Source organism: Mustela putorius, unplaced genomic scaffold (genome assembly GCF_011764305.1).
Source record: "Mustela putorius furo isolate JIRA1106 unplaced genomic scaffold, ASM1176430v1.1 tig00004035_pilon_pilon_pilon, whole genome shotgun sequence".
Lineage (NCBI taxonomy): Eukaryota > Metazoa > Chordata > Mammalia > Carnivora > Mustelidae > Mustela > Mustela putorius.
The window spans coordinates 919377-946760 of NW_025422171.1; the positions used below are offsets into that span (position 1 = coordinate 919377).

At 36.3% G+C, this 27384-nt stretch overlaps 1 protein-coding gene across 1 annotated transcript in view; it reads left to right on the forward strand.

Moving 5' to 3' along the window:
- RNF17 (ring finger protein 17) overlaps positions 1-27384 on the forward strand; it is a 174596-nt gene that overhangs the window by 141646 nt on the left and 5566 nt on the right. The window contains exons 29-33 of the mRNA XM_004778233.3: positions 970-1095; positions 2600-2656; positions 6370-6486; positions 22092-22260; positions 25302-25437. Of these exons, the coding sequence (XP_004778290.1) occupies positions 970-1095; positions 2600-2656; positions 6370-6486; positions 22092-22260; positions 25302-25437 (605 nt within the window). The remainder of the gene's footprint in view (positions 1-969; positions 1096-2599; positions 2657-6369; positions 6487-22091; positions 22261-25301; positions 25438-27384) is intronic.

A 27384-nucleotide genomic window follows, 5' to 3' on the forward strand; every position in this document is an offset into this window, starting at 1 on the left:
AAGAGTTGGAGATGGGGGAGATTTGTGAAAGTTTTAGCTCTCAAGCTGACCCAGGCAGCCACTTGAGGATTTGATCAAAGGAGTGACATGACCTACCCTTGCATTCTAGTATTTCCAGTCTGCTACACTAAGTGTAGTAGTGGAGCTACTGGAGAGTGAAAAAGATAGGGAGCAGGAAGATCTGCTGAAGACAATTACAGTAACTCAGTAGAGACAGTAGGCCTAAGGTGGTACCAAGTGTATGGTACCTAAGTTATGTACATGTTCAGTACCTAGTAAATGTTAAGTGGACTTAAGAATTTTAAAACTATTCTCATAACTCCTTCTAAACAGTCATGAATTTTTTCTGATTCCTGCCATTTCTGGATTTTTAACAGAACTTCATTTCTTTACCTCTGGACTATCTTTTCTTTCTCCTTCTACTTAGTATAAATTATTAGTATCATCTAAAGGTGATGCAATTTTTTTTCTGTTCCAATATCACTTTATTTATGAATGCAATAGAATATTATTTTTTATTTTGTCCTCAAACCATTTAAAAATGTAAAGATCCTTTTTAGCTCACACACCATACAAAAACATGTGGCAGGCCAGATTTGGTCCACAGACTATGGCTTGTCAACTTGTATTCAACACTGTGAGTTTTGTAAAGTGAGGCATCTCTTAAATTCATCTATACCTTCCTTCTAGTACCTAATTCATTGCCTTACTGTAATTTTTTTATAAATAACTAGAAAACTCTCTACCTTATGGACATGTAAGCATATTTCAAAGAAACCATGGTAGTAGAATTGCTGTTTTATAACCTGCCAAAATACTAGGAAGAAAATTTTAAGAAATGAGCAGCTAGCCAAACTGGTAATACTGTGGTCATTAGAAATCTAATTTCATATTTGTCTACCCTAAAATTTTAATCTTCAAACAGACTTTATTTTTATAGTAATAATCTTGTTTGTTGAACTTAAATAGGAATTACCTGAAAACCCATGGGAGAAATTATCTATTCATCTCTATTTTGATGGAATGTCACTTTCTTATTTTATGGCATACCATAAGTATTGTACTTTTGAGCATTCTGAAGAGATATTGAAAGAAGTAAGTGAGCTATTTTTCTATAAAAATCTAAATTATAGAAAAACAAGTTCTGGATAAAATGTCATATAGTGCCTTATACTTCAAGTCTTTAGTACAGTTCTATGTGTCTGATACGTTAAGAAAGTATAGAGAATTATCAATTATTGTTGAGAAAGCAATATATCATGCTTTATAAACATCCTAAAAAAGACTTCAGTTGCACTAAGATTCAATTAATGTTTCATATCTTTAAACTTAGTGAAAAGGCCATATGTTATATGGCCTTTTATAACATTAGATATAATGTTGTTTGAATATAGAAATGTAAATTATAAAGTGCTAATAGAATTCACTGCCAGAAAAGGATTCTCTCAGCAGATAATTTTTTTCCTTTTATTTGACATTATAACATTTCCTCCATTTTGCCTTTTTACAGGAAACTCAGAGCTGGATTTTAAGCTTAATTTCAATAAATAGCCCTCTCCAGTTTCCCAGTGCTACTGTTTCTTAATATTTTTAAAATATAACTAGCCTATTATAGATATGTTTTCACATTGCAATATGCCATAAATACTTAATGTAAATGGGGAATTCATCATAAATAATAACATTAACATTTTATATAGCAAGGTATTTTTATTTCTAGACTTACAGTTTACTTGTTAGGTTTTTAAATATTCCTGTTTATAACAGTATGCAACCAAACATTGAATGTTCAGTTCAATATAGAAAACTTTCTTCTTCACATAGAAACTGTGATATTACTTTATACACGTAATTCTTGTCAGTTTTTTTCTTATGAGCAGAAGGGTGTGTGTGGTATGTGTGTTGATGTGCATGCATGTGTATTTGTAAAAAGGTATACCATCTTTTAAACTGGATTTATAAAGATTACTAAGTCCCTCCCTTCTAGTTGTACTCTTTACTGTGAACATTTTTTAAAAATATGTAAGAATTTCTTCTCTCTCATAATAAACTGCAGCTGGTCCTTGAGCAACACAGGTTTAAACTGCTTAGGTCCACTTACATGTGGATTTTTTACAGGACTGTAAATTTTTCTCTTCCTTACGATTTTCTTAATAACACTTTTTTTCCTCTAACTTACTTTATTCTAAGAATACATATATAATACACATAACTTATGAAATATGTGTTAATCAACTTTTTGTTATTGGTAAGCCCTTCAGTCAACAGTACGCCACTAGTAATTAAGTTTTCAGGAAGTCAAAAGTTATATGTGGATTTTCACCCCAAACCCTCATGGTGTTCAGAGGTTAACTGTAATTACTATTGACATGCATTTAACATAATTTGAGGATTCTTACTATTGCACTATTAAGTTTACTCCAGAACAGTAGATTTTCCCATAGTTAACACAAAATAACTATGTCAACAAGATAACAACAAAATAACTATGCCAACAAGAACATGCACCCAGTTTTTGTGGGGATGAAATATGAAAGTGCCTTAAAAATACTATATAGTTGAAGATGGTTTATTTATTAACAATACTATATTATTTCAGAAGCTAGCAGATTACAATAAAAAGTATGAGGATGAAAGATGGGAAATAAGATTTGAGGTAAGTTTCAACCCAAATATTTTGGAAACTTTGGACACTTCATCAGTACAAAGGATCTAATATAAGATCAGGAAGTAAGCATTTTCTTTTATTATGGCTTTATTGAGATATAATTTACATACTATAAAATTTACCTTTTTAAACTGTACAATACAGTGGTTTTTTTGTATCGTCAGAGTTGTGCAGTCATCACAGCTATTTAATTCCACAACATTTCATCATCCCAAAAAGAAGTTCCGTACCAATAGGAGTCAACTTCCCAATTTTCCCTTTCCCAGTGTCCTGGAAACCACTAATCTTCTGTCTCTCTGGATTTGCCAGTTTTGGAAATTTTATAAAATAAAGAGAATCATATAATACATAGCCCTTCGTAACTGGCTTCTTTAGCTGGAATAACATTTTCAAGTTTCATTCACGTTGTAGTGTAGTACATATCCTTCTTATTGCTGAATAATACTCCACTGTATGGATATACCACATTTTATTTATGCATTACTCTGTTGATGGACAATCTGTTGGGTTTCTATCTTTTTGCAGTTGTGAATAAAGCTGTGAACATTTGCATACAAGTTTTTATGTAGATATCTATTTTTCCTTCTCTTTTGGTATGGACCTAATTCCTACTAGTGGAATTGGTGAGTCACATGGTGACTCTATTTACCATTTTAAGGAACTACAAGACTGTTTTCCAAAAGTGATGCACTTTTATACTAGGAATGTACAAGGTTCCATTTTTTTCCGATATCCTTATCAACACTTGTTATCTGACTTGTTTCTCACCCATAGTTATAAAGTGGTATCTCATTGTGGTTTTGATGTGCTTTTCTCTCATGACTGATGATGGCGAGCATCTTATCATACGCTCTTTGGCCATTTATATATTTTCTTTGGAGAAATCTCTATTCAAGTACTTTGCCCAGGATTTGACACCAAAAGCAAAACCAACAGAAACAAAATTTTAACCAAGAAGCTTTTGCACAACAAAATAAAAAGGTGGCCTACAGATAGGGAGGAAATATTTGCAAATCATATATCTGATAAGGCATTACTATCCAAAATATATAAAGAATATATATATATATATAACTTATACAACTCAATAGTAAAAAATAAACAATCTGATTAAAAAGTGGGCAGAAGAACTAAATAGACATTTTTTCAAAGAAGACATACAGATAGCCAACAGGTACATGAAAAGGTGCTCAGCATCATCAGTCATCAGGGAAATGAAATTTAAAAACACATTGTGGTATCACTTTACATATATTAGAATGACCATCATCAAAAAGACAAGAGATAAGAAGTGCTGGCAAGAACATGGAGAAAAGGGAACCTTTGTGTACCAGTAGAGGGAATATAAACTGGTACAACCATTATGGAAAACAATATGGAGGTTCCTCAAAGAATTAAAATTAGAATTACCCTTCTCAATTTCACTTCTAGGTATATATCCAAAGGAAACAAAATCACTATCTTAAAGAAGTAACTGCACCCGTATGTCCATTGCAGCATTATTTACAATAGCAAGACATGGAAACAGCCTGTGTCCTTCAGTGTGTGAATGGATAAAGATTTGGGGTGTGGGTGTATGTTATACACATTCTTTACACAATGAAATAGTGTTCTTTTCAGCCATAAAAAGGAAGTCCTGCCTTTTGTGACAACATGGATGGACCTTGAAAGTATTACACAAAGTGAAGTCAGTCAGATACTATATGATCTCACTAATATGTGGAATCTTAAAAACTGAACTCAGATACAGAGAAAATATTGGTGGTTGCCAGGGATGAGGGTATGGGGGAAATGGGTGAAGGCAATCAAAAGATATAAACTTCCAAAGTCCTGGGGATGTAATATACAACATGATGACTATAGTTAACACTGTATTGTATATTTGAAAGTTGCTAAGAGAGTAAATATTTAATGTTTTCATCAGAAAATGTTTTCACCAGAAAATGATTGATGTTAGCTAAACTTGTGGTGTTCATTTTACAGTTGTATACATATACTAAAATCATTATGTTGTATACCTTGCACTAATACAATGTTATGTGTGAATTATATGTCAATAAAACCAGAAAAAATGGAAAATAAAAGTAGAAAATAATGAAAAGAATTCCTCTGCCCATTTTTAGTTGGGTTGATTTTGTGAAACTGTAAGAGTTCTTTACATATTCTATACTAAGTCCCTTATCAGATACATGATTTGCAGATATTTCCTTCCATTCTATGAGTTGTCTTTACACTTTGTTATTAGTATCCTTTAAAACACCAAAGTTCTAGGGTTTTTTTTTTTAAGATTTTATTTATTTACGAGAGAAAGAGAAAGAGTGAGCACAAATGGGGCAGAGAGGCAAAGAGAGAGGGAGAAGTGGACTCCTGGCTGAATAGGACCCTGAGGTCATGACCTGAGCTAAAGGCAGACACTTAAAACCAACTGAGCCACCCAGATGCCCCTAAAACACCAGTTTTTAATCTTGGTGAAGTCTAGTATATATGCTTTCTTTTTTCCACTTGTGCTTTTTGATGCAGGAAGTAAGAGTTTTAATGAAAGTTCCAATTATTTATAAGTAGAGTTTTATTCCTGTGATTATAAAAATAACAAATATTTTTATATTTATATATAATATATATTATATTTTTATATAAAAATAAATATTTTATATTATATAAAAATATTTCTGTGTATAAAGTGCTTTGTAACAAATCAGTAATATAGCAGTCAGTAATCAGTGTTCACTGAATGCTACTAAGTGGTTCAGATAGGTTTTGTTCTGTTTTGTCACCAGTTTGGAAATATAAATAGTAATAAACTAATTTAGTTTGAATGTGATCATTTTACTTTTTATGCTAATTACCATATTTAAAACTCTTTAAACTTTCTTAAACACCACCTACATTTTTATATTTTTGTTTTTAACAACTGCTGACTGCCAGGTTCCTCTTGGGAATCATCTAACTTTTTTTTTTTTTTTCAGAGTTTAAAGAGAGCACACTTTTTTGATGATTTTAACCTAAATCTTCTTTTGGCATTTCATATATTATTTTAGGTTTTTTTTTTTAAAAACTTTATTTATTTATTTATTTGTTTATTTATTTATTTATTTTGACAGAGCACAAGCAGGGGTAGTGGCAGTCAGAGGGAAAAGGAGACACAGACTGAGGGAGAGGAGGAAGCAGGCTCTTGTGGGAGCAAGGAATCCAGTGTGGCACTTGGTCCCATGGGATCATAACCCAAGCTGAAGATGTTTGCCTAACCAGCTGAGCCACCGAGATGCCCCATACTACTTTAGTCTTTACTGTAAAATATGTACTTACTCTAAAAATAAATGGAATACTATAGAAATGTGAATAGAAAAATGTACCCCTTTCTATACCTCAAATAATTGAGTGGCAATTACTGTTAGCTGTTTGTTAACCATTCTTCTGGAGTTTTATGTGTATAGGTAAATATGTATACATAAACATATATTTTATATGAGTGTTTTAACACAAATTTTTTTTAATTGAGGAAACAAAAGGGTGTTAAAGGTCTTTACTCACATTTTGGTCCTACTAAAACAATCATTTTTGTGGTATCCATTATCTAAGAGAGTTTGCTTTCTGCTAATTGAAAATACATTGGCAACGTAATGAATTTTATCAAATTTTAATAATGTACTAGATTTCTGTAATAGTCATTCTGAAATTTGAATTTATTTGTGGTGCTTTAGGAATTGCTTCTGTCTGAAACAGAGACTCCTATTTTACCACCATACTTGCCTTCATCTCTGCCTCCCCCAGAAGAACTCTATGCTGTTCAAGTTAAGCACGTTGTCTCACCTAATGAAGTATGTAATCTAAATGATTAGTTGCTGATTGAAAATATAACAGGAAATCTTAGTCTTAAACTCTAGGTTTGACTCTTTATACTTACATCCTCCTTTTTTTCAAATTTCATTTAAATTCTAATTAATTAATATATAGTGTAATATTGGTTTGGGGAGTAGAATTTAGAATTTAGTGATTCATCACTTAGATATAACAACACCCAGTGGTCATCATAACAAGTACCCTCCTTAATACTTATCATCACGCATTTATCCTATCTCCTGCCATCAACTGTCAGTTTGTTCTCTATAGTTAAGGGTCTCTTATAGTTTGCTTGCCTCACTCAATTTTTTCCCTTCCCCTATATTCATATGTTTGGTTTCTTAAATTCCACATATGACTGAAATCGTATATTTGTCTTTCTCTAACTGACATATTTCACTTAGCATAATACATTCTAGCTCCATCCATGTTGTTGCAAATGGCAAGATTTCATTCTTTTTTATGGCTGAGTAATATTCCATTATAAATATATACCATATCTTATTATCCATTCATCAGTCAGTGGAAATTTGGGCACTGTCCATAGTTTGACTGTTGTTTATAATGCTGCTGTAAACATCAGAGTGCATGTACTCAAATCTGTATTTTTTTTAATCCTTTGGGTAAATAACAGTGCAATTGCTGGATCCTAAGGTAGTTCTACTTTTAGCTTTGTGAGGAACATCCATACTGTTTTCCAGAGTGGCTGCAGCAGTTTGCATTACCACCAGCAGAGTAAGAGGTTTCCCCCTTCTCTGCTCACCAAAATCTTTTGTTTCCTGTGTTGTTAATTTTACCCATTCTAACAGGCATGAGGTTATATCTCATCACGGTTTTGATTTGTATTTTCCTGATGATGAGTGATATTGAGCCTCTTTTCATGCTCCTGTTAGCCATCTGGATGTCTTCTTTGGAAAAATACTTGTTAATGTCTCTGCCCATTTCTTAACTGGATTATTTATTTTTGGAGTGTTGAGTTTGATAAGTTCTTTATAGATTTTAGATACTAACCCTTTATCAGATGTCGTTTACAAATATCTTCTCCCATTCTGTAGGCTGCCTTTTAGGTTTGTTGATCATTTCCTTCACTGTGAAGCTTTTATCTTGATGAAGTCCCAGTAGTTTGTTTTTGCTTTTGTTCCCTTGCCATAAGAGATGTGTCTAGTTAAGAATTTGCTGTGGCTAAGGTCATAGAGATTGATGCCTTTGTAGTGCTCTAGGATTTTGATGGTTTCCTGTCTAACATTTAGGCCTTTCATCCATTTTGAATTTATTCTTGTGTATGGTGTAAGAAAGTAGGCCTCTTTCATTCTTCAGCATATGGGTGTCCAGTTTTCCCAACACCATTTGTTGAAGAGACTGTCTTTTTACCATTGGATATACTTTCCTGCTTTGTCAAAGATTAGTTGGACATAAATATGTGGGTCCATTTCTGGGTTTTCTGTTCTCTTATATTGACCTACCTGTCTGTTTTTGTGCCAGTACCATACTGTCTTGATGACTACAGCTTTATAATAAAGTTTGAAGTTTGGACTCGTGATACCTCAGGCTTTGGTTTTGTTTTTCAGGATTGCTTTGGCTATTGGGGGTCTCTTGTGGTTCCATACAAATTTTAGGACTGTTTGTTCTAGCTCTGAAAATCTCTGGTGGTATTCTGTGTTGAATGTGTAGAATGCTTTGGATAGCATAGACATTTTAACTATATTTACTCTTTCAATCCATGAGCATGGAATATTTTTCCTATTTCTTTGTGTCAGCTTCAGTTTCTTCCATAAGTGTTCTATAGTTTTCAAAGTACAGATCTTTTACTTCTTTGGTTAGGGTTATTCCTAGGTATCTTATGGGTTGGTGCAATTGTAAATGGGATCGATTCATTGATTTCTTTTTCTGCTGCTTCATTATTGGTGTATGGAAATGAAACAGATTTCTGTACAGTGATTTTATATCCTGTTACTTTGCTGAATTCATATATTCGTTTTAGCAATTTTTTTGGTGGAGTCTTTCAAGGTTTTCTACATAGAGGATCATGTCTGCAAATTGTAAAAGTTTGACTACTTCTTTGCCAATTTGGATGCCTTTTTTTTTACAGTGTTCCAGGATTCATTGTTTATGTACTATACAGTGCTCCATGCAATATGTGCCCTCTTTAATTTTTCTTTTTTTAATAAATTTTTATTTATTAGAGAGAGCAGAATTAGAAAGGGAACACAAGAGGAGGGGATGGGCAGAGGGAGAGGGAGAAAGAGGCTCCCCAATGAGCAGGTAACAGGACATGGGGCTCAATCCCAGGACCCTGGGATCATGACCTGAGTCAAAGACAGATGCTTAATGGACATATCTGGGTGGCAAGCCTGGATGCATTTTATTTGTTTTTGTTGTCTTATTCCTGAGGCTGAGACTTCCAGTACTATGTTAAGTAGTAATGGTGAGAGTGGACATCTCTGTCTTTTTCCTGACAGTAGAGGAAAAGCTCTCAGTTTTTTCCCATTGAGGGTGATATTAGCTGTGGTTCCTTTGTATATGGCCTTTATGATGTTGAGGTATGTTCCACCTATCCTTTGTTGAGAGTTTTCATCAAGAAAATATGCTATATTTTGTCAAACGCTTTTGCTGCCTCTATTAAAAGAATCATGTGGTTCTTATCCTTTCTTTTATGTGGTGTATCACATTGATTTACAAATATTGAACCACGCCTGTAGCCCAGGAATAAATACCACTTGATTGTGGTGAATAATTATTTTAATGTAATGTTGGATTCAGTTTGCTGGTATCTTGTTGAGAATTACTGCATCCCTGTTCATCAGGGATATTGGCCTGAATTCTCCTGTTTAATGGTATCTTTGGTTTTAGAATCAAGGTAATGCTGGATTCGTGGAAGAAGTTTGGAAGATTTCCTTCCATTTCTGTGTTTTGGAACACTTTGAGAAGAATAGGTATCAACTCTCCTTTAAATGTCTGATAGAATTCCCCTGTGAAACCATCTGGTCCTGGACTTGGCTTTGTTAGGAGAATTTTTATTACTGATTTAATTTCTTTTCTGGTATGGGTCTATTCAAATTTTTAATTTCTTTCTGTTTTAGTATTGGTCATTTATATGTTTAGACGAATTTATCCATTTCTTTCAGAATTCCGTTTTTTGGCATATGATTTTACATAATATTCTTATATTGTTTTTATTATATTAACACATAATGTATTATTAGCCCCAGGGGTAAAGGTCAGTGAATCGCCAGGTTTACGCACTTTACAGCACTCACTATAGCACATACTTTCCCCAGGGTCTATAACCCAACCACCTTCTCCCTATCCCCCTCCCCACAGCAACACTCAGTTTGTTTTGTGCCATTAAGAGTCTCTTATGGCTTGTCTCCCTCCTGATCCCATCTTATTTCATTTTTTCCTTCCCTATCCCCCAAACCCCCCACGTGGCCTCTCAAATTCCTCATATTAGGGAGATCATATGATAATTGTCTTTCTTTGATTGACTTATTTCAATCAGCATAATACCCTCTAGTTCCATCCACATCATCGCAAAAGGCAAGATTTCATTTCTTTTGATGGCTGCATAGTATTCCATTGTATATATACACCCTATCTTCTTTATCTGTTCATCTGTTGATGAACATCTAGGTTCATTCCATAGTTTGGCTATTGTGGACTTTGCTGCTATAAACATTCGGGTACACGTGCCCCTTTGGATCACTGCTTTTGTATCTTTAGGTAAATACCCAGTGGTGCGATTCCTGGGTCATAGGGTAGCTCTATTTTCAACTTTTTGAGGAACCTCCATGCTGTCTTCCAAAGTGGTTGCACCAGCTTGCATTCCCACCAACTGCCTTTCTCTGCATCCTTGCCAGCACCTGGTATTTCCTGACTTGTTCATTTTAACCATTCTGACTGGTGTGCGGTGGTATCTCATTGTGGTTTTGATTTGTATTTCCCTGATGCCAAGTGATGTGGAGCACTTTTTCATGTGTCTCTTGGCCATCTGGATGTCTTCTTTGCAGAAATATCTGTTCCTGTCTTCTGCCCATTTCTTGATTGGATTATTTGTTCTTTGGGTGTTGAGTTTGATAAGTTCTTCATAGATTTTTGATACTAGCCCTTTATCTGATATGTTGTTTGCAAATATCTTCTCCCATTCTGTCAGTTGTCTTTTTTTTTTAATTTTTATTTCTTTGTTTATTTTTATTTTCAGCGTAACAGTATTCCTTGTTTTTGCACCACACCCAGTGCTTCATGAAATCCATGACCTCTCTAATACCCACCACCTGGTTCCCCCAACCTCCCACCCCCGTCACTTCAAACCCCTCAGATTCTTTTTCAGATTCCATAGTCTCTCATGGTTCACCTCCCCTTCCAATTTCCCCCAACTCCCTTCTCCTCTCTAACTCCCCTTGTCCTCCATGCTATTTGTTATGCTCCACAAATAAGTGAAAACATATGATAATTGACTCTCTCTGCTTGATTTATTTCACTCAGCATAATCTCTTCCAGTCCCGTCCATTTTGCTACAAAAGTTGGGTATTCATTCTTTCTGATGGAGGCATAATACTCCATAGTGTACATGGACCACATCTTCCTTATCCATTCGTCCGTTAAGGGCATCTTGGTTCTTTCCACAGTTTGGCGACTGTGGCCATTGCTGATATAAACATTGGGGTACAACTGTCAGTTGTCTTTTGGTTTTGTTAACTGTCTCCTTGCTGTGCAAAAGCTTTTGATCTTGATGAAGTCCCAATAGTTCATTTTTGCCCTTGCTTCCCTTGCCTTTGGCGATGTTCCTAGGAAGATGTTGCTGCGGCTGATGTCAAGGAGGTTGCTGCCTGTGTTCTCCTCAAGGATTTTGATGGATTCCTTTCTCACATTGAGGTCCTTCATCCATTTTGAGTCTATTTTTGTGTGTGGTGTAAGGAAATGGTCCAGTTTCGTTTTTCTGCATGTGGTTGTTCAATTTTCCCAACACCATTTATTGAAGAGGCTGTCTTTTTTCCATGGGACATTCTTTCCTACTTTGTCAAAGATTAGTTGACCATAGAGTTGAGGGTCTATTTCTGGACTCTCTATTCTGTTCCATTGATCTATGTGTCTGTTTTTGTGCCAGTACCATGCTGTCTTGAGGATGATAGCTTTGTAATAGAGCTTGAAGTTGGGAATTATATCCTTACATTTTACTGATTTCCTATACAAGTTCTAGTATATTTGGAGTGGAGTCTTTTGGGTTTTCCACAAAAAGTATCATATCATCTGCAAAGAGTAAGAGTTTGACTTCTTCTTTGCCGATTTGGATATCTTTAATTTCTTTTGTTGTCTGATTACTGAGGCTAGGACTTCTAGTACTGTGTTGAATAGCAGTGGGGATAATGGACATCCCTGCTGTGTTCCTGACTTTAGCAGAAAAGCTCTCAGTTTTTCTCCTTGAGAATGGTATTTGCAGTGGGTTTTTCATAAATGGCTTTTATGATATTGAGGTACATACCCTCTATCTCTACACTTTGAAGAGTTTTGATGAAGAAAGAATGGTGTACTTTGTGAAATGGTTTTTCAGCATCTATTGAGAGTATCATATGGTTCTTGTTCTTTCTTTTATTAATGTGTTGTATCACATTGATTGATTTGTGGATGTTGAACCAACCTTGCAGCCTTAGAAAAAATCCCACTTGGTCGTGGTGAATAATCCTTTTAATGTACTGTTGGATCCTATTGGCTAGTATTTTGGTGAGAATTTTCGCATCTGTCTTCATCAAGGATATTCAAATGTAATTCTCCTTTTTTAATGGGGTCTTTGTCTGTTTTGGGGGTCAAGGTAATGCTGGCCTCATAAAATGAGTCTGGCAGTTTTCCTTCCATTTCTATTTTATTGGAACAGTTTCAGGAGATAGCTGTTAATTCTTTAAATGTTTGGTAGAATTCCCCTGGGAAGCCGCCTGGCCCTGGGCTCTTGTTTATTGGGAGATTTTTGATGACTGCTTCAATCTCCTTACTGGTTATGGGTCTGTTCAAGTTTTCTGTTTCTTCCTGGTTCGGTTTTGGTAGTTTATAGGTCTCTAGGAATGCATCCATTTCTTCCAGATTGTCAAATTTGCTAGCGTATAGTTGCTGATAATATGTTCTTATAACTGTTTGTATTTCTGTGGTGTTGGTTGTGATCTCTCCTCTTTCATTCATGGTTTTATTTATTTGGGTCCTTTCTCTTTTCTTTTTGAGAAGTCTGGCCAGGGGTTTATCAGTCTTATTAATCCATTCAAAGAACAAGCTCCTAGTTTTGTTGATTTGTTCTATTTTTTTTTTTTTGGTTTCTATTTCATTGATTTCTGCTCTGATCTTTATTATTTCTCTTCTCCTGCTGGGTTTAGGCTTTCTTTGCAGTTCTTTCTCCAACTCCTTTAGGTGTAGGGTTAGGTTGTGTATTTGAAAACTTTCTTGTTTCTTGAGAAAGGCTTGTATCCCTATATATTTTCCTCTCAGGACTGCCTTTGCTGTGTCCCACAGATTTTGAACCATTGTGTTTTCATTATCATTTGTGTCCATGAATTTTTTCAGTTTCTCTTTAATTTCCTGGTTGACCCATTCATTTTTTAGAAGGATGCTGTTTAGTCTCCATGTATTTGGGTTCTTTCCAAATTTCCTCTTGTGATTGAGTTCTAGTTTCAGAGCATTGTGGTCTGAAAATATGCAGGGAATGATCCCAATCTTTTGGTCCTGGTTGAGACTTGATCTGTGACCCAGGATGTGATCTATTCTGGAGAATGTTCCATGTGCACTGGAGAAGAATGTGTATGCTGTTGCTTTGGGATGGAATGTTCTGAATATGTCTGTGATGTCCATCTGGTCCAGTGTGTCATTTAAGCCTTTATTTCCTTGTTGATCTTTTGCTTGGATGGTCTGTCCATTTCAGTGAGGGGGGTGTTAATGTCCCCTACTATTATTGTATTATTGTTGACGTGTTTCTTTGATTTTGTTATTAATTGGTCTATATAGTTGCCTGCTCCCATGTTAGGAGCATAGATATTTAAAATTGTTAGCTCTTCTTGTTGGGCAGACCCTTTGAGTATGATACAGTGTCCTTCCTCATCTCTTATTATAGTCTTTGGCCTAAAATCTATTTTATATGTTTCCACCCCAGCTTTCTTTTGATGTCCATTAGCATGGTAAATTGTTTTCCATCCCCTCACTTTAAATCTGGAGGTGTCATTGGGTCTAAAATGAGTGTCTTGTAGACAGAATATCGATAGGTTTTGGTTTTTTATCCATTCTGATATCCTTTGTGTTTTGATTGGGGCATTTAGCCCATTTACGTTCAAGATAACTCCTGAAAGATATGAATTTAGTGCCGTTGTATTGCCTGTAAGGAGACTGTTACTGTATATTTTCTGTTCCTTTCTGCTCTACTGCTTTTAGACTCCCTCTTCGCTTAGAGGATCCCTTTCAATATTTCCTGTATGGCTGGTTTGATGTTGGCAAATTCTTTTAGCTTTTGTTTGTCCTGGAAGCTTTCAATCTCTCCTTCTATTTTCTTTTTTTTTTTTTTAATTTATCAGAGGGGTTGGGGGAGAGAGCGAGCACAGGCAGACAGAATGGCAGGCAGAGGCAGAGGGAGAAGCAGGCTCCCCGCTGAGCAAGGAGCCCGATGTGGGACTCGATCCCAGGACGCTGGGATCATGACCTGAGCCGAAGGCAGCTGCTTAACCAACTGAGCCACCCAGGCGTCCCATCTCCTTCTATTTTCAATGCCATCCTACTGGATATAGTATTCTTGGCTGCATATTTTTCTCATTTAGTGCTCTGAATATATCATGCCAGTTCTTTCAGGCCTGCCAGGTCTCTGTGGATAAGTCTGCTGCCAGTGTAATATTTCTACCATTGTATGTTACAGACTTCTTGTCCCAAGCTGCTTTCAGGATTTTCTCTTTGTCACTAAGACTTGTAAGTTTTACTCTAAGATGATGGGGTGTGGACCTATTTTTATTGATCTTCATGGGGGATCTCTGTGCCTCCTGGATTTTGATGCTTGTCCCCTTTGCCATATGAGGGAAATTCTCTACAATAATTATCTCCAATATACTTTCATCCCCCCTCTTTCTTCTTCCTCTGGGATCTCAATTATTCTAATACGGTTTCATCTTATGCTATCATTTATCTCTTGAATTTGCCCCTCATGGTCCAGTAGTTGTTTGTCTCTCTTTTGCTCAGCTTCTTTATTCTCTGTCATTTGGTCTTCTATATCACTAATTCTCTCTTCTGCCTCCATTTTTGATTGCACCTCATTAATAGCTATTTTTATTTCAAGTTGGTTAGATTTTAGTTCTTTTATTTCTTCAGAAAGGTCTTTTATTTCTCCAGACAGGGTTTCTCTAATATCTTCCATGCCTTTTTTGAGCCCAGCTAGCACCTTGAGAATCATCATTCTGAACTCTAGATCTGACATATTACCAGTGTCTGTATTGATTAGGTCCATAGTCTTTGTTACTGCCTCTTGTCCTTTCTTTTGTGTTTTTTCTGGCTTGTCATTTTATCCAGATAAGAATATATGAAGGAGAGAATAAAATAGTTAAAGGGTGGCAAGAACTTCAGGAAAATATGCATTAACCAAATCAGAAGAGACCTCAAATCGTGGGGGGGAAATCGGGGGTAACAAGTAGTTTAAAAATTTTTAAAAAGAATATATATATATATATATATATATGCCATGCATTAGATATATATCTAATATATATATTAGAACAGAGACACCCACTTAATTTTGGGAGTATTTTGGTGTCTTAGACGAAACTACCCCCCAAAATTTTATAGAAGAAAAAAAAATACTCACACACACACATGCACACACACACGCACACACACACAAATAAGGGTAAACATGATCAAGGGATGGAATATGAGTATAAAGATGAAAAATTTTTTAAAATTCTTAAAAAAGGAGTTGATAAGTTGGTTGGGAAAAGAAAGCAAAGGAAAGTGTAGAGAATTTGCTGAGGCTGGAGCCTAGAACAAAGCCCTGTGCTAGATTTAGGGTATATTTTGATCTATTAGAAGTTGTATCCCAAAATTTTTTAGATGGAAAAAACCCTATGTGTATACAAAAAATAAAGTTAGATATAATGAGGGATAAAATATTACTATAATAATGAAGATTCAAAAAGATTTTTTTTAATGAAAGGTATTGTTGAGATAAACTAGTTAAAAAATGTTAAAAGAGGAAAGAGTAAAAGTTAAAAAAATTAGAATAAGAAAAAAATTTTTTTTAAATTAATTAACTTTGCAAGACTAGAGAATCATGGGGAGAAAGCCATGCATTCAATGCTTTGCTTTCTCCTCCTCTGGAATTCTGCTGTTCTCCATGATAAGTGAACTTGGTCTTGGCTGGATTTCTTTCTCATCTGGGGTTGGGGCCTTTTGTAGTTCTCAAGTGTCTCTGCCCAAGGCAGAATTGCATCGCCCTTGCCAGGGCCAGGCTAAGTAATCTGCTCCAGTTTGCAATCAGAGATTTTGTTCCTTGAATGCTTTCCATAGAGTTCTGGAGGATGGGAATGAAAATGGTTGCCTCCCAATCTCCAGTGAAGAGGAGCCAAGAGTTCAGGGCCCCACTCCTCAGAGTGCCCTTGGAGAAAAGTGCTCAATCACTCCCGTCCCCCTGGTCTCCAGCCATACTCTGAGCTCACCCAGCCTGTGATCATGCGCCTCTGTCTCTGGCACACAGTCCCACCTGGAATCTCCAAAGCAGATCCTGGCTGCTGTTCCCGGGGGGTCTCCTGGGATCTGCCACTTTTCGGGTCCCTGCTCAAAGAGCAGTGGCCTAACTGTGCCACAGATCACAGTTTAAGGTAACCCGGAGTTGAGAGCTCACTCCTCAGCTCTGTCTCTGTAGCCGGCTTCCCTGCTTTAATACCTGCAAGCTCTGCGACACTGACACCCCCGATCCTTCTGTGACCCCATGGGACCTGACACCATGCTGTCTCTGGCCTCACCCCGGCTTAGCCTCTGGAGTGATTCCCTCAGTGGAGCAGACCTTTAAAAGTTCTGATTTTGTGCTCCGTTGCTCTGCTGATTGTCAGGAGCTGGCCCTTCTCCCCACGGTCTATCTTCTTTTCGCTTTGGATTCACTTCTCCACAGGTCCTACTTTTCAGAAGGTGGTCGATTTTCTGTTCCTAGAATTGCTGCTCTTCTCTTTGATCTCCTGTTGGATTTGTAGGTCTTCGGAATGGTTTGATAAACTATCTAGCTGATCTCCTGCTACCTGATATCATCTGCTATCCGACTCCTCTTCCTCATAATATTCTTATATTCTTATAATTATTCTTCTTGTAATTATTTATAGTTCTGTAGTTGTGATGTGTTCTCTTTCATTAATTATTTATTTAGGTCTTTTCTCTTTTCTTTTTAATAAGTTTGGCTAGGGGTTTATAAATTTTAATTCTTTCAGTGAACCAGCTCTTAGTTTTGTTGATCTGTTCTACTGGGTTTTTGTTTCTATATCATTTTTTTCTGTTCTGATCTTAATTATTTCCCTTCTTTTACTGGCCTTAGTTTTGCTGTTCCTTTTCTCCCTCCTTGAGGTATAAAGTTAGGTTGTTCATTTGAGACTTTTCTTGCTTCTTGATGTAGATTTGTATTGCAGTATACTTCCTTTAAAACCACTTTTGCTGCATCCCAGAGGTTTTAGACTACCATCTGTTCATTTTCGTTTGCTTCCATTTTTTTATTTCTTAATTTCCTGTTTAACCAGTTTATTCTTCAGAAGGATGGTTCTTTAATCTCCATGTATTTATGATCTTTCCATAATTTCCTTTTTTTTATTATGTTAGGCACCATACAGTACATCATTAGTTTTTGATGTAGTGTTCCATGAGTCATTGTTTGCGTAAACACCCATATTTTTTTCTTGTGGTTAACTTCAAGTTTCATATTGTTGTGGCCTGAAAATATGCATGGTATGACCTCGATCTTTTTGTATTTGTTGAAGGCTGATTTATGACCCAGTGGGTGATCTATTCTGGAGAATGTTCCATGTGCACTCAAAAAGAATGTGTATTCTGCTGGTGTATTCTGAATGTCTGTTAAGTCCACCTGGTCCAGTGTGTCATTCAAAGCCTTGTTTCCTTGTTGATTTTCTGCATAGATAACCTGTCCATTGCAGTAAGTGGGGGTATGAAAGCCTTCTACTATTATTGTATTATCATCAATGAGTTTCTTCACTTGTTGTTAATTGATCTATATGTTTGGGTGCTCCCAAGGTGGGGGCATAAATATTTGTAACTGTTAGGTCTTCTTGTTGGATACACCACTTAAATATGACAATAGTGCCCCTTTACATCTCTTGTTAGAATTTGTGGTTTAAAATCTAGTTTGACTAATATAAGTATGGCTACTCCAGCTTTCTTTTGGCATGTATTAGTATGATAGATGTTTCTTCATCCTCTTGTTTTCCATCTACAGGTATCTTTAGGTCTAAAAGGAGTCTGTTGTAGGCAGCATATCGATGGGTCTTGTTTTTTAATCCATTCCGATGCCCTTTGTCTTTTGATTGGAACATTAAGTCTCTTTACATTTGGAATAATTATTGATAGAAATTTAGTGCCATTGTGTTAACTGTAAAGTTGGTGTTTGTGGTGATGTTTTCTTTCCTTTCTAGTCTTTGTTGCTTTGGGTCCTTTTTGTCCCCACTCAAAGAGTCCCCTTTAGTATTATTGCAGGACTGGTTTAGTGGTCATGAACTCCTAGGTTTCTCTGGGAAACTTTTATCTCTCCTGTTCTGAATGACAGCCTTGCTGGAGTTGGCTGCATATTTCTCCCATTCGGCATGTTAAATATATTTGTCATTGTTTTCTGGTCTGCCAAGTTTCTGTAGATTGATATGCTACAACCCTCATCCATCTTCCCTCATAGGTTAAGAATATTTTTTCCCTTGCTGCCTAAAGATTCTTCCTTGTCTGTTTATTTTGTGAATTTGACTATGATATGTCTTGGTGGTGGTGGTGGTCACCACCATTGCTGAATTTAATGGGAGTTCTCTGTGCTTCTTGGATTTTATTGTCTGTTTCCTTCCCAGCTTAGGGAAATTTTCAGCTATACTTTGCTCAAATACACCTTCTGCCTCCTTTTCCCTCTCTTCTGGGACTGCTATGATATGAATGTTATTAAGCTTTAAGGAGTTGCTGAGTTCCTTAAGTTTGTATTTGTAATCCAATACCTTTCTTTATCTCTTTTTTCAGCTTGATTATTTTCCATAATTTTATCTTATGTATCACTGATTCGTTCATCTGCTTTATCCATCCTCATTGTCAAGGCATCCAGTCAGTAACAGCATTTTAAATTTTGGCCTGATTGGTTTTTAGTTCTTTTATTTCTGCAGTAAGGAATTTTCTAATGTCTTCTATTTGTTTTCAAGCCCAGCTACTATCCTTATAAATTTTTTAAATTCTTTTTCATACAGATTACTTACATCTGTATTGATTAAATCCCTGGCTGTTAGTTCTTCCCATTCTTTATTTTGGGGTGAATCCCTCCATCTTGTCATTTTGTCTAGGTTCCTGTTTTATTGTATGATAGCTAGCTTGTCATATTCCTGCTTCTGAGAATAATGACTATATTAAGAAGAGGTCCAAAAAAAGTGGAGGGATCCTATATTACTCTGTTGTTGTGTTTTGATGTTCCTACTCTCAGGTCAGTCCTCTGCAGATTTTTCCTTCCTGCAGTGGTGGAGACATGTTTAGACCCTGTCCACTGTGTGGCAAGTTTTAACTAGGTGTGTCTTGGTCTGCTTATTAAAAGAAACTAGGGACGCCTGGGTGGCTCAGTTGGTTAAGCAGCTGCCTTCGGCTCAGGTCATGATCCCAGCGTCCTGGGATCGAGTCCCACATCGGGCTCCTTGCTCAGCGGGGAGCCTGCTTCTCCCTCTGCCTCTGCCTGCCATTCTGTCTGCCTGTGCTTGCTCTCTCCCCTTCTCTCTCTGATAAATAAATAAAATCTTTAAAAAAATAAATAAATAAATAAGAAACTAGAAGGGGAGGTGAACCATGAGAGACTATGGACTCTGAAAAACAATCTGAAGGTTTGAAGGGGCAGGGGGTGGGAGGTCGGGGTACCAGGTGGTGGGTATTATAGAGGGCACGGATTGCATGGAGCACTGGGTGTTGTGCAAAAATAATGAATACTGTTGTGCTGAAAATAAAAAATAAATTAAAAAAAAAAAGAAACTAGATCCAAAAAAATTTTTAAATAAAAAATAAAGGAGAAGCAACAGCTAGATCCTACTTCCCCTAGAACTGAAGCTTTGCAGCACTCTATGGTCAGTAGATTTGGTGCATGTGAGAGGTTTGTGCTGATTTTCTACGGAAGAACCTGCTGCACTGATTCTCAGGCTGACTTGTCCTAGTGGAGTTGCACTTGCAAGGCACAGCGGGGTGGAGCTTGGTGGTCTCCACTGGGGGGTGCTTTGTTGCTCCCTGAGGTCAGTCAGTGCTGATGGAAGGGGAAGGGGGGAAATGGCATCACCCTGCTCTCTCATCCCCAGAGTGGGGAGTTCAAGCCTGCCACTCTTCTGGAAGTCCTCACAGAAGAGCAAACAGTCATGCCTCTTATGCCCCCAGCTTCTGTTAGATTCCTATCTTCACCCTGTCTTTGTCCAAGTTGTCTGTCTGCTTAGGTGGCACAATTTTATGGACCCACTGGGCATAGATCCACACTGATCCTCTTGGGGAGGGTCTTGCCATGCTTTTGCCATTTGCCAATTTGTCCCATAAAAGTAGTTGCATGACAAGTAGTTGTTTGGAGCCTATAGTTAAGTGTAGCAAAAAGGCAACACCAAGGCTTATTGCTCTCAGCTGGTGTCTGTTCCTGTGTTAAGGAATGGGGCAGTACATTGGCACCACCAGTTCTTCTGTCCCTGGAAAAGCTGTGCTACCACTCCCAGATGCACAGATGAAGGGAAACTTTCTCGCCTTACTACCTAGAGGATTCTTAGACCATACTGCCTATTCCAGGGTCTCAGCCCTCCTTCCCAGTATGTGTACCCCTAAGCCCACCAGGCATGACCTCAGTAATAGCACAGACTTCTAAAACTTCATACTTTGCACTCTGATGCTTATAGTAATATGTGGGAATCCATACTTCTCTTTTTCCCAGTCAGTTTCCCAAACAGTTTTTCTTGTGTCATCCCCTGCGTGCTGCTTCATCATTTCTTTCCCTCCCTCTCTTTTTCTCTCTCTCCGCAATCAGGGCTCCCTTCCCTCCATGGCACTCACTCTTCTTTTCTCCCCCAATCCATTCTCTGCAGCCCCTACCTTCCACCTGGCGGTCATTTTTCTACTTATAGAAATGCAGTTTTCTTCTCTCAGTCCTCAGATCAATTTCTCATGTTTATTTAGCTGTGTTCAAGGGACAAGGCAAGCCCAGGGTCCCCCTACTCCTCTGCCATCTTAACTCCTCTTCTCATCTTTCTGATTTTAAATAGTTGACCTCCAGTGTGCCAACTGTATAATTTCCTCTTCAGACATTTGTTAATAAAACAAGTGTTTCTTAAGGACTTGCTGGGTTTCAAGTGTTGTGTTGCTTTAGTCTATTTATGTCAATATTAAAATTTTAAGGCAGAACTGTTTCCATCTTTGAAATCTTAAACATCTCATTTCCTTGTCCTCTTCCTACACTGAACTTTAAATACTCTTTATTCTGCTCTGTTTTTCCATGTCATTTATCACCTTCTAATACATTTTCTTACTATGTTTATCTGCTTCTCCCTATTAGAATGTAACTACATGAAGACTGGGAGTTTTGCCCCTTATGGTCACAGATGTGTCCCCAGGATCCAGAATATTGCCTAATATAGAGTAGTAAATCAATAAATATTGATTGAATAAATAAGTGCCCTAAAGAAAATTCAATTATATGTCCTTACCTAACAAGAAAGAAGAAAAAAGTGGCAAATTAAATAGAACAGGTAGTTCCTTTAGCTGTTTTACATATTAGACCATTCTTTCACAGGAAAATTTGCTAATTCCATTAAGGAAGATAGCAGTGTACAACTGTGTTGGGTTTTATAATGATTTCTTTTCATATTAGTTATTTATTGCTGCACAAGAAATTATCCCAAACTTAGCAGCTTAAAACACATATGAGAGTCAGAAATCCAGGAACTAGTTAATTAAGTGCTGGCTTAGGATCTCTCATTGACAAGTGCTCAGCCAAGATAGTGGGGGGCAAGAGGGAAACGCTGCAAGACCCACTTCCAAAAAGACTCCCATGGATACTACCTGGAAGGCTCAGTTCTTGGTCCTGTGGGCCTCCCCGTTGGTCTGCTAAGAACATGGCTGCGTGCTTCCCTGAGAGAGAACAGTTGTAGAAAGAGCGTACCACCAAGACAGAGGCCACATGTCTTTGACGATCTGGTCTCAGCAGTCATATATCATCACTTATGTCATTATCTTTTGGTCATAAAGATCTATTTTGGTATCTTGTGGGAGGGGAACTGTACAAGGTATCATCAGGATCCATTGTTAGAGACTATCACAGTAATTTTGTCCATATAAATGAATATTAAACATTACAGAATTTGAAAGGTTTTTTTCCTTCCCTTTCTCCACTTAGGTGTATATTTGCCTTGATTCTGTAGAAAGTTGTAATCTGTTTAACCAGCATAGTGATACAGATGACAGTGGAATCAGCTGGGAATCTGAGTCTGAGAGCCTTAATGAAGCACTGCGGAGGTTTAATAAGAATGTGGAGACATTTCCTCCTCTGACAGATTTTAGAACAGGTACACTAAATCTTCTGAGTAAAATGGGATTCTTAATAAACCATTGTTTTGTTTTAAGCGCTTTTGAGTTTCAGCTATTTCTAATGTTAACTGATGTATTTTTAAATTTTTTACTTAAATTCAATTTAATTAACATATAGTGTATTGTAAGTTTCAGAAGTAGAACTTAGTGATTCTTCAGTTGCATGCACCAGTGCTTATTACATACATCAAATGCCCTCCATAATGTCCATCACCCAGTTACCCATCCCCTGCACCTGCCTCCCCTCCAGCAGCCGTTTATTTCCTAGAGTTGAAAGTGTCTTATATTTTGTCTCCCTTTCTGTTTTCATCATATTTTTCCTTCCCTTCCCCTATATATATGTTTTATTTCTTAAATTCCACATGAATGAAATCATATGATATTTTTATATACTTTATATGCATGATCTCTTTGATTCCTCAAGACACTCTATAGATGATCTTTCTCATTTTCTAGATGAGTAAAGTAAGAGAAGGGAAATAACTGCCTTGGGTCACTTCCATTTTCTAAAACTCAGGCTGCATTGAAAAATTGCATAAAGATGATTTTTCTAAGCTTGAGGTTTTGCCATTAGCTCAAATTGTTAGAGTTGTCATTCACACGAGTGGCAGTAATTTTAATTACAAACTATCTACACTGATAATTTGAAGTAGGGTAGGGGAGCTCAGATTGTCCTGTCCTGTCAGGATAGGTCAAATCGTGTTTTTTTCCTTCTAATCCATTTCTACCCATATTTAGTAAATATATGTGATTCTTCTATGAATAAAATGCATCTTATTACTGGTGTTGACAATTTCTGAAAAGCAAGAGTGTTGTCTACATTTTGTGTGTGTGTGTATCTTTTTGTATTTGTGTGTCTATACATTTTTATCAGTATGCGATATATAGAGTAGATTTATTCATAGCATTTTGTACATATCAAAAGATATGCTAAAGCAAAGGAAAACATCAGCCTAAAGTCTTACCTGGTTTTACTCAATGAGATTTTAATTAGTTGTGACTCATGTTTTGGTGATAAATAGCACTGGCTATTCCCTCTGCCTGGAATGTTCTTCCCCCAAACTGTAAGCACTTTAGATCTCTGCTTAACTGTCTCCATATTGCAGGTCTTCCCTGTCCTCCCCATATAAGTAGCACTGCCTGCCACCCTCTCCTATGCCATTTTTCTCCATGGATTCTGTTCCTTTTTTAAATAGCACTCTGAACAGGGATTCTTTGTACTGCTGTGTCACTAGCAGTTAGAAGGGTACCTTGCACAAGTTAGGTGCTCATAAACATTTGTTGAATGAGTGGAAGAATAAGTTCATGATTTTTACTTTTTTTTTTTAATTTTTTATTTTTGATAAACATATATTTTTATCCCCAGGGGTACAGGTCTGTGAATCAACAGGTTTACACACTTCACAGCACTCACCAAATCACATACCCTCCCCAATGTCCATAATCCCACCCCCTTCTCCCAAATGATTTTTACTTTTTATAAACTCAGATTTATAGTCTGGAAGAAGCAGTTCCTTCCTCAGTGTCTTCTTGTCTCAAGGGAAGTCACAGAAGCATTCTGTGTGTAATGTGATCATTCATGGAGTTATATATAGCCCCATTTTCTGTGGGCATTTTATTTTTTCTGTATTTTATTTTTTTCTGTAGGTATTTTTTTATTCTTCAATAAGTTTTTTTTAAGTATTCATATGTACAAGTTGATTCATAACCAAGTGCCTCTTAAAAAGTTGTGTAGGTTAAAATAACACAACTAGGTTGGCTGGGTTTTTTGGTTTTTTATTTTTTTAGTTCTATTTTGAGATGAACTTTCAGTCATGTAAGGATGGAAATGGTAAAAGCTTAGATTGTTAACAGTGATTCAGTCAATTGCTTACTGTGCAGACAGCTCAATTAGAAGACATTCTTTACTATTCTATTGATAATCTTTTCAATAAACACAAGAAATTATTTAAAACTCTTTGATAAAAATCTTTGTACATTAGAATCATGTAGTGTTTAAATATTACTTGCTCAGAGCTACACTTCTGTGGAGATTATGTAGAAAAGAATATGATAATATAAAGAGAGGGACAGAAGTAGGGCAAGACAAGAACTCAAAGTGTGTTCCATCTACTGAAATCTGAAAGTGTCTGTAGAGAAGAGAATACATATTATACCAATTTTTCTACAGTTTTACTCAAGCCTGGCATTCATTTATTAGCACATTTTCTATTGGGCAATTGCTTGTAACAGGTACTATATTAGCAATACAAATACAGTTCTGCACATAAGAACTAATGGGACAAGAAAACCAGGTTCAATATGAAAATAACAGCTCATATCAAAGGTGTATGCACAGTACCATCAGGTCACAGAGAAATTATGACTAGGAGTAGTTAGGGCTTTTTATAAAAATCATGTTGGAGCTGATCTTTGAAAAGAGATGATTATCCAGAAAAGGGTTTAGGAGAACATTTTAATTACAGGGAACTGCCATGAACTAAAGTAGTAGTTTAGGTAATTTTCATTAGGTAACCCTTGGAAATATGTGATAGGTGTTGGTTGGGAATAATTGTGAAGAACTCTATTATTGCAGTACTAAGCACTTGATATTGCAGATGGTTATAATACCCCTGAAGAATTTTAAAGAAAGACAATTGAAGTTTTTAAATTCAAAACTGAAAGGAATAGCAGAAACTATTATCTTCTGCAGAAGATGATGGCTTAAATGAAAAATTTTGGGAGTCTAACAAGTGCGGGCATTGAAGGATAATTGAAGCCATGGGCAGAACTAGAAAACTATGAGAATGGGAGAGGTGCCTTTCTTAAGAGCTTAATTCTTAGGAATTAGGAAAAACAAGGTGTATAAATTATAAACAGAAAAAAGCAGAATCCAACATATGACAGACTATTGTTTGTTTAAATCTGAATGATGGGTTTATGGTGATTACATTTTCTTTGTAATTTTCTGTATTTAAAAACTTGTTTTTTAAAGAAAATACAAGGTAATGTGATTTTTTCCCTTTTTCTTTCTTTCCAGAAATGCCCTGCCTTGCAGAATATGATGATGGCTTATGGTATAGAGCAAAGATTGTGTCTGTTAAAGAATTTAATCCTCTAGCTGTCCTGGTGCAATTTGTTGATTACGGATCAACTGAAAAACTGACAATAAACAGGTTGTTTTATTTTTGTCAACTTAGTTGAACTAGAATTCTTAGAGGTTTTTTAAATAGTAATTATTGGGAAAGTTTTGGGTTTTCTTTTAAGAGAAAAACTATTTTAAAGCTATTTATTAGGATTTTTTGAAAGTCTGTGTCTTTTTATTATGGTAAAATATAGAATTTACCATTTTAACCATTTTTAAGTATACATTTAATTGTCATTAAGTATATTCAGGATATTGTGCAGCTATTGCCACTGTCTATTTTCAGGATGTTTTCCTAATCCCAAACAGAAATTCTGTATAAAAAAAAAATATATATATATATATATATATATGTACACACACACACACACACACACATATATATGCATATGTATGTATTTATATATAAAATATATATGTGTGTATATATATATATATATATGGCTAAATAATACTCCTAAATACTACATTTATTTATTCACATGTTGATGGACACTTGGGCTGTATCCATCCTCCAGCTATTATAAATAATGCTGCTATGAACATTAATTGTGCAAGTAGCTGTCTGAGTCACTGCTTTCAGTTGTTTGGTATGTATAGCTAGAAGTGGAGTTGCTGGAGCATATGGTAATTTTGTTAAACTTTTTGAAGAACTGCTAAACTTTTCTGCAGTGTCTCTACCATTTTACATTCCCAACAGCAATACACAAGCATTCCAGTTTCTCCACATCCTTGCCAACACGAGTTATTTTCCATTTTTTGTTTGTAATATTGTGGTAAAATACATGTATCATAAAATTTGTCATCTTAACCATTTGAAATTAGTTAACATTAACTTTTCAACTAATTTAACTATTTAATTAATAATTAAATTAGTTAACTATACTTACATTGTTATGTAGCCAACCTCCAGAACTCTTCATTTTTTTTTAAAGATTTTATTTACTTATTTGACAGAGAGAAATCACAAGTAGACGGAGAGGCAGGCAGAGAGAGAGAGAGGGAAGCAGGCTCCCTGCTGAGCAGAGAGCCCGATGCGGGACTCGATCCCAGGACCCTGAGACCATGACCTGAGCCGAAGGCAGCGGCTTAATCCACTGAGCCACCCAGGCGCCCCCAGAACTCTTCATTTTGCAAAACTGCAACTCTGTACTCTTTAAACAACATTCCTCATTCATTTCCCCCTCATCCCCCCCACCTGGCAACCACCATTCTACTTTCTTTCCCTATGAACTTAACTATTATAAGTAAACCATATAAGTGGAATCATATAGTATTTGTCCTTTTGTAACTGGCTTATTTTACTTAACATAGTTTCCTTAAGGTTTGCCGTGCTGTAGCATGTGTCAGAATTTCCTTCCTGTTTAAGGCTGAATAATATTCCATTATATGTGTACCCTACCTTCTTTTCTCCATTCATCCATGGATAAATGTTTATTTGGGTATCTGTGTTGATTCCACCTTGTAGCTATTGTGAATAATGCTGGTATGAACAGGAGTGTACATATATTTCTTCAAGACCCTGCTTTCAATTCTTTAGGTGTATATGAGAACTGGAATTGCTGGATCATACTCATTTTATTTTTAGTATTTGGAGAAACCAGCAAACTGCTTTCCGTAGCAGCTGTACCACTGTACCATTAGTAGACAGTCAAATGATAAGTGAATGAGTGGGTCTCGAAGTGACATTAAACTTCATTCCCAGAATGGGAATTCTGGTCAAAGCCATGGAAAGGACTGAACTGTAGTAATTTTGAATTGTTTAATGCAGTAGAACCTGCATCAAAAGGTTCAAATAAACACATACAACACTCATGTTCTAAGTGTCCAAGAATTCCAGTCTCTATCTACATCCTCATAAACATTTCATATTTTCTGGTGTTTTGATAGTAGCCACCTTTTTAAAAACTTTTATTTGAGAAACAGAGAGAGTGTGAGAAGCAGGAGGGACAGAGGGAGAAGCAGACTTCTTTGCTGT